Source organism: Rutilus rutilus (genome assembly GCF_951802725.1).
Source record: "Rutilus rutilus genome assembly, chromosome: 12".
In the NCBI taxonomy this organism is placed as follows: domain Eukaryota; kingdom Metazoa; phylum Chordata; class Actinopteri; order Cypriniformes; family Leuciscidae; genus Rutilus; species Rutilus rutilus.
In genome coordinates, this window is record NC_140217.1 from 38,950,387 (window position 1) to 38,963,063 (window position 12,677).

Consider the following 12,677-nt stretch of genomic DNA (forward strand, 5'->3'; position numbering starts at 1 on the left):
CCACCCATCCATCCACCCATCCATCCACCCATCCATCCATCCATCCATCCATCCATCCATCCATCCATCCATCCATCCATCCATCCATCCATCCAAATTGAACTACTATAAATCTAGGTATCTTATAATTTCCTCAACACTTGTTTCCAGGGCATTTATATGCAGTTGCTAAGGTGTTTTGTCTAGTTGCTAGGGTATTTTGGGGGTTATTTACTGGGTTATTTATAGTCAATCTATTTCTATTGATCTAGAAGGAAAATAGAAGAAAAAATTAACTAATCTGAATGACTGTTTACCTACACTGGAACTGATAGGTGTTGACAGTGTTACTCGACCCATTCAGCGCCGTTTGGCATTGTGCCGGGGTTGCCAAGTCTGTGGTTTCCACATGGCTACTTCTAAACTGTTGCCGCGGTTTATTTTTTTTCCCCATGAGTTAAAGGTTTATTTGACTGAAATAGATATATTGAGATATTTTAAAAGGATGAAGTCTTCCAAATGTTTTGGAAGAACTCCCGCTTCCCATTTCCAGTGTCACACAAAAGTGACTCAGTGTTATTATGAGCTCATCGCTGCTGGTTGTTATGATGGGGGTTGTATAAGTGACGGTCCACGGCTTCACAGTGATCGCTTCTTGATGTTTAGCCAACATGTTGATTCAAATCACTCAGCTCTCACTTAGGTCTTTACTATACATGACTTTCTAAAATATAAGCGAACACCTGTGCATAAACCAGACTGCTGTTTGGAAAAGGTCTTGACACATTAAAGCTCTGAATGACATGATTTGAATACAAACTGGACACATGATCAAGCCCTTACTGATGGAATGGTCTAATGATCTATTGGTTGCCAGGGCATTACTATGCAGTTGCTGGGGTGCTCTAAATAGTTTTTAGCATAGTTGAAAGTGAAAGTGAAAGTGACTTGCTCAAGGGCACTTCAGTCATTTACTGCCGGTTCTGGAATCGAACCAGCAACCTTTGGGTTACCAGTCAGACTCGCTAACCATCAGCCCACGACTACCCCAAAATTTGTTGGTTGCTGGTTTAATAGGTGGTTGCTAGGGTGTTGCTATGTGGTATGCAGTTGCTAGGGTGTGCTGAATAATTTTTAGTTCATTGCTGTGCGCTTGCAAATGGTTTCTGGCTGTTTGTATTGCATTGGTTTGTGGTTTACTAGGTTAGGATTACTATAGTGTTTCGTAGCTTCAGACTGACGACAGAAGGTCTGGACTTCATTACCCAAGGACCGTCTTACCGACATGTAAAGCAACCAATCACATTTCGGTTTGTTCCGTGTCATGTTTAGGGGCGTGAAAATATAAATTCGATGTCTCTACGATTACAGACCGGCGTGAAATGATTAATTCAAGAATGTTGTGCAAGTTTACTACAACAATGGAGCCGCAAACTTCACATACTTTTGAAAATCCTGCGTTTAGTTTATCCTGGTAAGCGCTCATTGTCACAGTTGTGAACACAGTGGCTTGCTTTTTCCATAAGAGGGTTTGACATCACGGTATCTTTGTTTCCAGGCGGACCGTTAAAGATACACACATCTCCTGGAAATCCTGTAGAATTCAACCAATCAAATGACGACTTCGAAACTCCCGAAGTGTTTCCCATTTTGTGTGCATCAGACGTTCACTAGAGCTAGAGTTACTAGAGCTTTGACAGGTGATTGCTAGGGCATTGTTATGTGGTTTAAAGGACGTGTCAACTTGCTTTTATGCATTGATGTGCACATTCAATGGTCTTTTGGGTAGTTTTAAGAGCATTGCTATACAGTTGCAAAGGTTTTATTTTATTGCTGTGCAGTTATTATAGGATACTGGGTGGTTAGTAGGGTCTTCTGGGTGTATTTTAGTTTCTTGCTAGGGCATTGCTTGGCAACTGTTTAAGTCAAAGTCGAATGAGCCCAGCCTAAAGTCTAGAACCAATCCTAAACCTTTGCTTCACCAAACACCACTGCTAAATTCTTGGATCATATTTGGGAACATTTTGACTTCCAGATGCTTGACGTATTTTACAGGCACGTTGTTTGACTTTGTTGGCCTCTCCTCATCATGGTCAAGTTTAAAAGCATTGACCCTTCCCTCAAACCGCGCCAGACCCGAATGGCACGTTGACGCTTGGGACAAATGTTGTAATGCTTGTTCTTTGAGCGCGGGAGTGAAGTTACAAACACCCGACCACATATTCCCTGCTTTTTTTCCTCTGGTGGAAACTATCCAGATTTGATCTCTGTTTCAGTCTTTGCAACGGTACAATATCCGAGTGCTCTCAATGACCTGCCCGAGCCTGTTTTCTAGAGATGGTTGTTTTGCCCACCGCTGTGTTTTCTCAAATGACGTCAACTTCCTTGAGTTCCTTGAGTGTAACACTAAATTTACGAGCGTGTTGTGCAACCACAGATTCTTCCGCTTGATAAAAGACGGTGGAGAAACTGTAGCCTGGGGACTGTTTCTGTGCTACAGTCAAACAACAGATACGTTTTAGTGCTTCCCTTGATATGATCGCCCTTTGACTTATTTCAATGAGTTCCCGTACGACACGTTCTGTTCTGCGCCGTACACTGAAAAATCAACACAATCTGGAGTTTGTGACTCGTGTGCTAAAGTTTTTTTTATGGGACAGCTGCTTTGCATTAAGTTGTAAACAGCTATCCAATAATTCCCAGCATGCAACAGGATGGCCTGTAATTGTGTTTTGTATATTTAGTAGGGTTTGCTTAGGCAGATAATTATGGTTAGGGTTGGTTATCAAGCCCTAACCTTAAGTATTTCAGTGTGTATTTTGTCCAGCATGTTTTTTCTAAGCTATTGATTAGAGCTGCACGACTCTGGATAAATTGAGAATCACGATTTTTGTTTCAAATAGAGATAACGATTCTTTCACGATTCTGAACAGACAACTAAACAAAATAACATGTAATTTACTAGTGGCTCTGACAAAATGTTAATTGCTGCAGTCTATTTATAACTTTTAATTAATTTGAATGAATTATTTAAATAAATAAAAATCTCACAGTGACTCACTTTTCATTACTGGATAAATCAGCATTTCTCACTGAATCACTTGAATGAATGATCCAATGATAAATTATTTTTTAACAGTCACTTGTCAAATAGTTATGATGTAATCGGTACAACCGTTATTTGAAGCACCGAGTTACTTTCAATATGTAATTTGCTCTATTTTAATCCCGTTCGTAGACATCAGTGTTAATATTTGAGTAATAAACTTTAATCCCAGTACTAGGCAATTCTGGATAGTTAAATTCCCTTATGTCTCAAAAACACATAACATTACAATAATAATGAATGTAAACAACTTACATAGCTCTAGTTGTACCACCTGACTGCTGCAGATTCATTTCGGCATAGTGTTGACATAGAAATGCATAAATTCGAGTCTTGAGGACGTGAGCAGCATCTCGTGATGGTTACGGCTGATGTCTGCAGATGTGCGGAGGTATGGAAATGCATACGTTGACAGGCAGGTAGGACCAAATGCAATGATTGGTAAACATTTTTTTGTTCCTAAGACTTCCACAGAAGATATATGTATATTTGAATATTTAGACCACTTCTATTGTTGATTGCTATCAGGATGTGAAGAGAGTTTCAACCAGTATAACAAAAAGTGTTTATAAAACAAATTGGCTACCCTACCTTTAATAGACACAGTCGAATCGTTGTCATTTATGAATGAGATCATGTGGCTGTTTGAATCGCAAGATCGCAATTTTTTAAGGGTTAATCGTGCAGCTCCATTGAATCGCCTGCCAGACGATTAAACCTGAACTTGTCGATTTTGATCGATTGGATTGTTGTTAGATTTTCTCTTTTTCTTTGGAGAAACTAAATGCATTTACATTTGTTCTAGTTGCATTGTGCGTGCATCTCAAACGGTGTCTTTAGCTTTTGTTCATCTTTTTTTCAGGCACTTTGGATAAAGGCATACATTTAAATGTAAATGTCTGGTCATTTATCTGATCAGTAAAAATGCATTAAAGGGATGGTTCGGAGTAAAATCAGCCTAGGGTCCTTTGCACCATGACCTCGAGCCAAACACCCCCCAGAAGCCTTTTTTCCCCTGGTCGAACATTATTAAAGTTAGAGCTTATTTAGAGAAATCAGCCGGATGGTTTAGTGCAGGCTCTAACGCATCCTATGATGTATCTCGTAAATTACCCCACTAATAATGCCCAGAATGGTACCAAACTTCTACAGTAGTACAAATAGGTTCTGTACTCATAAAGCGAGGCATTGGAAAGTTTGTAAGTACATCAGGAGTTTATTTAAATAACACTTGCCTGGCGGCTAATGCTACCGCTAACCCGGACACCGACATCACTTCAGTGATTTGGGAAAAGCACATAAAAGTCCTGACAGAAAGCGACGCATAAGGATGTAGTGTAACGACGCCCAGTTCCAGGAATGCACTAATATTTTGTTGGTAGTACCAGTTTATAACAATTATTATTACATGGCTTGGTTGAATTCTAATGTAGAATGCGGTGTGTTATTTCTTGATAACAGACCGCTGTTAAGTATAACACACCGTTGCCATGAAAAACAGAGCGTTGCTATGGACGCAGGATTCTAATCGTAAAGACGGGACTATTTTCTTTAGTGGAAGCAATACGATCGTTTTTAAATCAATAAACTCCTTTTTAAATCAATATTTTGTGTCAAATTATTGATTTATTTAGTAGGTAACCATGTAATAAGCGGGATAATGTAGAGCGAGGCGGTTGTTATATATAGCGAATACAACCCCTTCATGCTGATTCAAGCTCCGCTTCGCATCGGGGACCTGACCTGTGGTGTTTGGCTCGAGGTCATGGTGCAAAGGACCCTAGGTTGTAGGGCTGCACGATTAATCGCAATAAAACCGCACATGATTTGGCAAAGGCTGCGATTATCTTATGCACAGCTTGTCAGTGGGGTGCGGCTGATTGGTAGTAAATACTGCCCAATTTGAACGCCAGAGAGCGCTCTCATGGAAACACGATATATATGCCCTGCCACAGAAGTACAATAGTGTGCATCATTCCAGGAAATCCCTAGCCTGACTACATCAGACTTCGTACTTCCGCTCAATTTTAGTTCGCTTCTGTACTCAGTCTGAGATAGCGACCTATCTCCCCGTTTTCCTCCGGCCTCAAAGCAGCCGGGTCAATCAACGAACAGAGGGCGGGCTGAGAGCCGTGACGTAGACGCTGATTGTACCGTGGATGCGTAGATTTACTTCACATAATCTGCAAAAGTCGTTCACAGCCATGTTCACTCCGGTATTTCGCTCGATGGTTTTGTTTTCGCATCATACATGTGTTTACAGTGGAAGTTAGATGCGGCTGAGCCTGCGCATAACACACGCCATAACCAAACGTTACGTGATTGGCTTAAGGGTAACCAATGATTTTAAACTTCAGACAAGCGGTTTTGATTAAACATGACTTATAAATACAGGACTGCCTTATTCTGTGAGAGAAGGCACATCATCTCACAGAAGGATGCTCAACTGTCGTTATGAAGTGAGTCTGGAGTAAATGCATGTTATTAAATGTTGCATGTTATTAAAAAGAGGTTCATAAATGCTTCTCATGTTTTGGAAAGATGTTTGACGCATGTTTTTTTTTTTTTCAAATGCATGCACTTTATAAGTGACTCAAACTCACAATGCTTTCAGATGGAGCAGCAGGTACAGAGCCGTACCTCAATGACAAACTAAAAATAATCACAGCCTTTGCGATTTTAAAATCGCGATAAGCCATCTCGATTTAAGTGCGATGTAAATTGCGATTAATCGTGCTGCCCTAATAGGTTGATTTTACTCCGAACCATCCCTTTAAGTGACTGTCTGAATAGAACCTGTAGCTCTCTCTCTCCGTGTGTGTGTGTGTGTGTGTGTGTGTGTGTGTGTGTGTTAGCGTTCAGCGCTGGTGTTCTGCTGGATGAACGCCAGTGCTCGGGTTCAGGCGAGTGTCTGTGTTCTGTGTGTTGAACTCCAGCAAACACAACCTCACAGTGAATCACCATCGGCCGGGAATGTGCACTGTGTGACCTCTGCCAGCATCTCGCTCACCTCTCTCTCCCGAGTTCACCATGTCACTTATGAAATCTGTCAAATCTAACGTTAATGAATCTCACAAAAACAAAACAAGGAAAAAATAATGATGCAAATCTTTCTTTACACAATAGGAAATATTTATTGCACAAAGAAAAGAAAGCTTAAGACTATAAAGTAGGCTATTAGTGTTACATAAAGTAGTTTTTGTGGCAATATTATTTATTAATTGGTTTAATTAACAAGGATGCACATATACAAAAAAATACTGCCGTATATGAGACATTTTAGCCACTGATTTCATAGCAATTTAGTACTTTTTTAATATATAATTCCCATTTTTGCATTAATGATTCTCATTTGATTCTCATGATTAATGGCAAAAATACTTACAATTTAAATCAATCTTTTGTGCATTGCAGTAATTTGAGTGAAATGACAATATGTGACAAAGCTTTGTAAGGGCATCCAAATTTAGGTGAGTTAAGTAAAAGTCCGGTTGTGTGAGTTCGGTTAGAACACGGTTGTCACTCGCATAAATAATAGTACAGTGTGTGAACGTTAACGTATTAACGACGTCCGGATCTGTGGCCTTAACACAGGCAACTAAAGGAGACACGGGTGTAAATCATAGCTAACAAATAAGTACCCGAGAAAACAACTAAACCGCAGTGAAATACAAGAAACAAAAAGACAACTAAGTCAAACATAACTCAAAATTTCTTTATGCAGTGGGAAATGTATTTCATATAGAAAAGAAAGCCTAATACTATACATTCTGTCATTATTTTATAACAATATTATGTATTTATTTATTTATTTTAAAGGTATAGCGGAGGATCTTTCCGAATTTTAGATAAGACCCGCCCTCTCCACTTTTTGAATAAGTTTGATTGATTCACCAGAATGATTGACAATTAGGAGGACCAATAGTATAGGTGATCCACCCGGAAGTAAAAAATCCTCCGCTATACCTTTAATTAACAATGATACACATAGGAAACAATTTAGCCACTGATTTCATAACAGTTTAGCACTCTTGTGTTTTCATAATTCCCTTTTTTCAGTAACGATTCATTTGATTCTCATGACTGTTTGTACAGCAAATACTAACATATGTAGATACTTTACATTTTAAATTCAGCATCTTTCGGGCAGTGCAGTCATTTGAATAAAAAGGCAAATTGTGACAAAAGATTTGTGAGGGAATCCAAGTTTAGGTGAGTATTGAAAAGTCCAGCACTGATCTGAATATCGGCCCTGTACAGCCTATAGTCATCCTGATGAGGTTATTATGTCCCCAAAAGAGCCTGAAGTGAATGTGCGTGTGTATCATGTACATGTCATGTCCAGCGAGGGCATCAAGGGCATCAAGGGCACTGGAGTGAGTGAACTCGTTGCTGGTACATGTTGATGGCGTGTGTCCGCGTAATCAGCGGCTGCTCAAGGTCACAGTCTCTTACTGGTTTCTCCCGCTGGAAGAACCCCTTTCGGCCTGGACTCTGGAACATAGTAGACTTTGTAGCCATAAACTTGTTATGCTGAACGCTGGATGACAAATAACTCAAGAGTCAACAGCAGGGTTGAGTGTGTGTGACTGCCTTTTTGATTACGGGATCTTTGCATGATGTGCTTCATGGCAAAACTGAGCCCCCATTATTAGTGGACACTGGGACAAATAAACAGGTTAAGGTCGGTGTGCGGCTGAAACGCTGTTTCTGATTTCTTAATGGATGTTCAGGCTCTGCAAATAATGCATTTTAATGCACGAAAAAATTAGAAAAAGATTACATGGAGAACAAATTTCTGGTGTTACTTGGCTGTTAAAAATAATAATTTGGATAATAAATGCTTTAGTAATTCATTCTAAAAGTTTACTCAAATGAAATCTGTCTGAAAACTTCAAACACTTGACATTTTATTTATTTATATTTACAATTGCATACAATTTAAATGATTTATATAATTGTATTACAGCTTTAGTATATTTATCATATACAAAAATATGCATTAAATAATAATATTATAATTATATATGACATTTTTTATTTTATTCTATAATTATTTTATTACAATAACTATAATGTGCATTGTAATTATTTTTTTATATTAATATCAACAATTATTTATTATATATTTTATATTATACAATTGATTTAATATTATTTTATACTAATTAATATTATTTTAGTATTATTATTCACAAATTTAATATATTTATATTCAGTTAGGCTATATTTGATGTAATTATAGTTTTATTTTATAATATAATTATTTGTTATTATAATTAACATTACAATTACATTTAAAAGCACATATGTATTTATATTAAAATTCAAAATGCTATAGAACAAACAAAATTATTTTTGTTCTCAAAACACTTCAGGCAATTTTAAACGAAAAAAAAAATTGGATTAATCTTTGTTTGTTATTTTAACAAGGTGGAGAGACCTTAGCAAATGTAAATAATCAAATGTTCAAAGTTAATATTGATTTTAGCGAACACGTGTAAGTGGTGTAAATTCATTGCCAGATTGATCTGTCTCTGAAGTTCATGATCTAAACCCTGACATTCACATTTGTTTATTATAATGACAGCGATGCCAAAGCAAACAAACAGTGTATTTAAATGACCATTTCATTATCTAGTTATTTTTTTTTACATGTCTTTGATTGAGAAAAGGATGAAGTCTCTCTTTCCACAAAGCATCTCGTCTTCATCAGATGTTTTGACTTTCAGGTGTGTTTTATGCGATTTTTATTCTACAGAGCGAGACGTTACTCAAGCCAGATATTACACAGCAAATTACGGGATTGAATCATGATAGGATGATGGTGATGGGCCAGAACAGATAGAATAACCTTCATCTGAAAAACAAACTTGTGTGTCATTGACATTTGCTCTCAGATCAAACCCACTCAAGGGCACAACAGGGTTGTAGCTTTAATCAAACGGCCGCCGAGCTCTGGAAGAAACTCATCCAAACATTCCTTTACGAGCATTATGATCTGTCAACAGAACCTGATCAAATAAGTGTTGAATACACAACCACTCTGATCTAGGGCAGATTGTATTCAGTTTGTCTCTTTACCTGTTGTAATGTTGCATAGACTCAAGGTGCAAAGTTGCGATGACAACAACATGTGCAGACTGTTGGTAAAAGTGCCAAGGGCCATGAAAAAAAAGTTCTTGTACAAATAAACTAGATGTAAAAATGTGTTATTTTAGAGAAGTTAATTGAGGTAGTGTTCCAGCAGAGGGCAGCAAAGCTTGTAATGTTGCAGTTCATTGACACTCCAATCCTGAATCTTTCAGTTATCAGACCATATGAGTGTATCTGACAGTGACCGATAATACAGGTTTATTATACAAGTAATTCTTTATAATATATATATGTATATATGTATATGTGTTTATATGTATATACTGTATAGGCTGACTTCTAATAGTCGAGGATTCGACGATTCGATTCGGAGAGGTCTGATCGACTATGAACCTCATAGTCGAATACATGGGCGTCAGTTTGGTTTGAAATGTGCTGGGGACAGAGACGCATTCGCATTTTCAGAAGGGCTGGGTACCATTTTTATTTTATTTTTTCGCTTTTGCGCAGGTCATGTTTTGAAAGACAATGTTCTGTAGCTTACTAATGTAAATAAATAAAAATGTATTCAAAAATCTGCTTCACATTTCTGCAGGGCAGCGGAGCGGCTGTGAGTTGACTCCACGCGGTTCTCATGGGCGTGAAAAAGCTTTACGTGGTTTAATGTAGGCTACCTAAACAACCATCACCAAATTTCTCTCTCATATTGCTCCTCATGTTTATGAAATGTTATGATATATGTGTGATATATATGTGTTTTTTAGCTCTTTTGTTTGAAATGGAAAAAATCTAGCTGCTATCTAAAAAAAAAAGAAAAAAAAAGGTTCGACTATCAGTCGACTACGGCAAAATCTAACGAATCAGATTCGACTATGAAAATCCTTAGTCGAAAACAGCCCTATATATATATATATATATATATATATATATATATATATATATATATATATATATATATATATATATATATATATATATATATATATATATATATATATACACTAGTATGAGTAGTGTGTGTGTGTGTATATATATATATATATATAAATACACACACATGTATATATAAATACACACACATGCATGTATATATTTAAGAAATATTTGCATACATATACTGTATATATTTATGTATAATATAATTTATATTATATATAAATATCATTTTTTTATATATAAATTACACATTTTTCTTAAATATATACAATCAATATACAAGCAAGTGTGTGTATTGATATATACAAAATAATTATACACAGTACACACACATATATTATGTAAACACAAACTTTTATTTTGGATGCGATTAATCGCGATTCATCTTTTGACAGCCTTAGTTTATATATATATATATATATATATATATATATATTATAAAAAAGTACATACACACACATATGTACTTTTTTATAAATATATTTTTTTATGAAAAAGTATATATATATATATACATACATACATATACATATATATACACACACTACTCATACATGTGTGTATATATATATATATATATATATATATATATACAGTATATACATATATAACTAGGTATATACATATATATACCGTTCAAAAGTTTTAAATTGGTAAGATTTTTTATGTTTTAAAATGTATTTTATTCCTGTGATCAAAGCTGAATTTTCAGCATCATTACTCCAGTCTTCAGTGTCACATGATCCTTCAGAAATCATTCTAATATGATGATTTGATGCTCAAGAAACATTTATGATTATTATCAATGTTGACAACAGTTGTGTATGTGTGTGTGTGTGTGTGTGTGTATACATTAACAATAATAAGAAATGTTTCTTAAGCATTAAATCAGCATATTAAAATGATGTCCTTAAAAAAATGAAGTAACAATTTTCCAGACAAGGCAAAACCAGCTTTAAAAAGGAGACTTAAGAATGAATTAATTTACCTTTATTCTATTATAATAAGCCCAGAAATAATCAACAATAAAACCTTATATACAAATCATAGCGAACAGAACAGGTGTTGTGAAGAGCACATGCAGGTCAGAGGATCAGCGGCACACACAGTCATATATCAACGTCAGCAAAGTACAAGAAACATCAAACAAATATACATCCAGTAACAAACCACATGATGTTCCACAGACACAGGAAGAAAAGCAGACAGAAACTGAAATTCATAAGTTAATAATGTCATTTCTTTTAGTACCAGTTTAGCATTATAATGTGCTACAATATTTTCGCTGATTTGATGATTAGTTCACTTTTAAATCGCTTCAGAGGTTTTTTCAGTTCAAATAAGAGGATATGAAGTACTTGAGTTCAGTCATATAAAAAAGTGAGGGTTAGTTCTTCTGCAATTTTAGTACAATAGCATGTTTCTTAATTTTGCTTAATTCTGCACACTGCAGAAGTAGTATGAGTGGTATGATAATAATGTTATTCCGAACACAGACGTTTTATCAATAGACGTTCTTTATAAATGGGGCTTGGTTTTCAGTGCAGTGCTGTTGTAAAGAAAAGGAAAGTGAATGAAAGAGCTGAGCCTCTCGGGTGGAGAGCAAGAAAGAGACAAAAGTGTTTTTCTTGGATTGATTTGAAGCAAATATTTCCAGTAAGATTGCTGCTCCCTGCTGATTGGTCCTGCAGTTCTTGTCTGGGTCATGTGACTCCTGTGGACGCACATGTGTGAGGCTGAGGAGCAGATGCTGTCCTCTAGAGGTAATCCAGCTCAAGTGCATGACTCAACGCCTCCAGGTCCGCCCGGCACGTCACTCGCCAGAACGGCATGTTCTTCTGCAGGACAACACAAAGCAACCAAGGTCATTTAACATATATATATATATATATACCAAAACATATAATGGTAGTTGAAATATTTATCAGAAATATCTTATTTTGTGAAATTATTCGATTTATTGGACCTTTAGACACAATTTTAAATGTTTTTGTTGAGTATCATATTTAATGCATCAGGCTCATATGTGACCCTGGACCACAAAACCAGTCACATGGGCACATTTTTGGACATTGAGATGTATACATCATTTGTAAGCTGAATAAATAAGCTTTCCATTGACGTATGGTTTGTTATGATAGGACTATATTTGGCTGAGATACGACTATTGAAATTCTGGAATCTGAGGGTGCAAAAAAATCTAAACATTGAGAAAATCTCCTTTAAAAGTTGTCAAATTATGTTGGCGATTGTGCTGCATCCACTCACAAAAATATGTTTTTTATATATTTACGGTTGGAAATGTACAAAATATCTTCATGGAACATGATCTTTACTTAATATCCTAATGATTTTTGGCATAAAAGAAAAATTGATCATTTTGATCCATACAATGTATTGTTGGCTATTGCCACAAATATACCAGTGCGACTTGTGACTGGTTTTGTGATCCAGGGTCACATATAGTGAAAATATGGAGCTCAAACTCGAGGTCCAAACTGAGCAAAAACATGCAATTTGGTGCAGATGTTGATGTTTATAAGACCAGAAAGTATGGAAT

The 12,677-nt window shown here is 36.2% G+C and overlaps 1 protein-coding gene across 3 annotated transcripts in view; it reads right to left on the reverse strand.

Annotated features, from left to right (window-relative positions):
* Window positions 1-11,092: 11,092 nt before the first annotated feature.
* The window catches only part of eya2 (EYA transcriptional coactivator and phosphatase 2), a 40,319-nt gene continuing 38,734 nt past the window's right edge, over window positions 11,093-12,677 (reverse strand). For all 3 annotated transcript variants that reach the window (XM_084426203.1, XM_084426205.1, XM_084426204.1), the window contains exon 16: window positions 11,093-11,955. In XM_084426203.1, coding sequence (XP_084282329.1) covers window positions 11,875-11,955 — 81 coding nt within the window. In that variant the 3' untranslated portion in view covers window positions 11,093-11,874. The remainder of the gene's footprint in view (window positions 11,956-12,677) is intronic.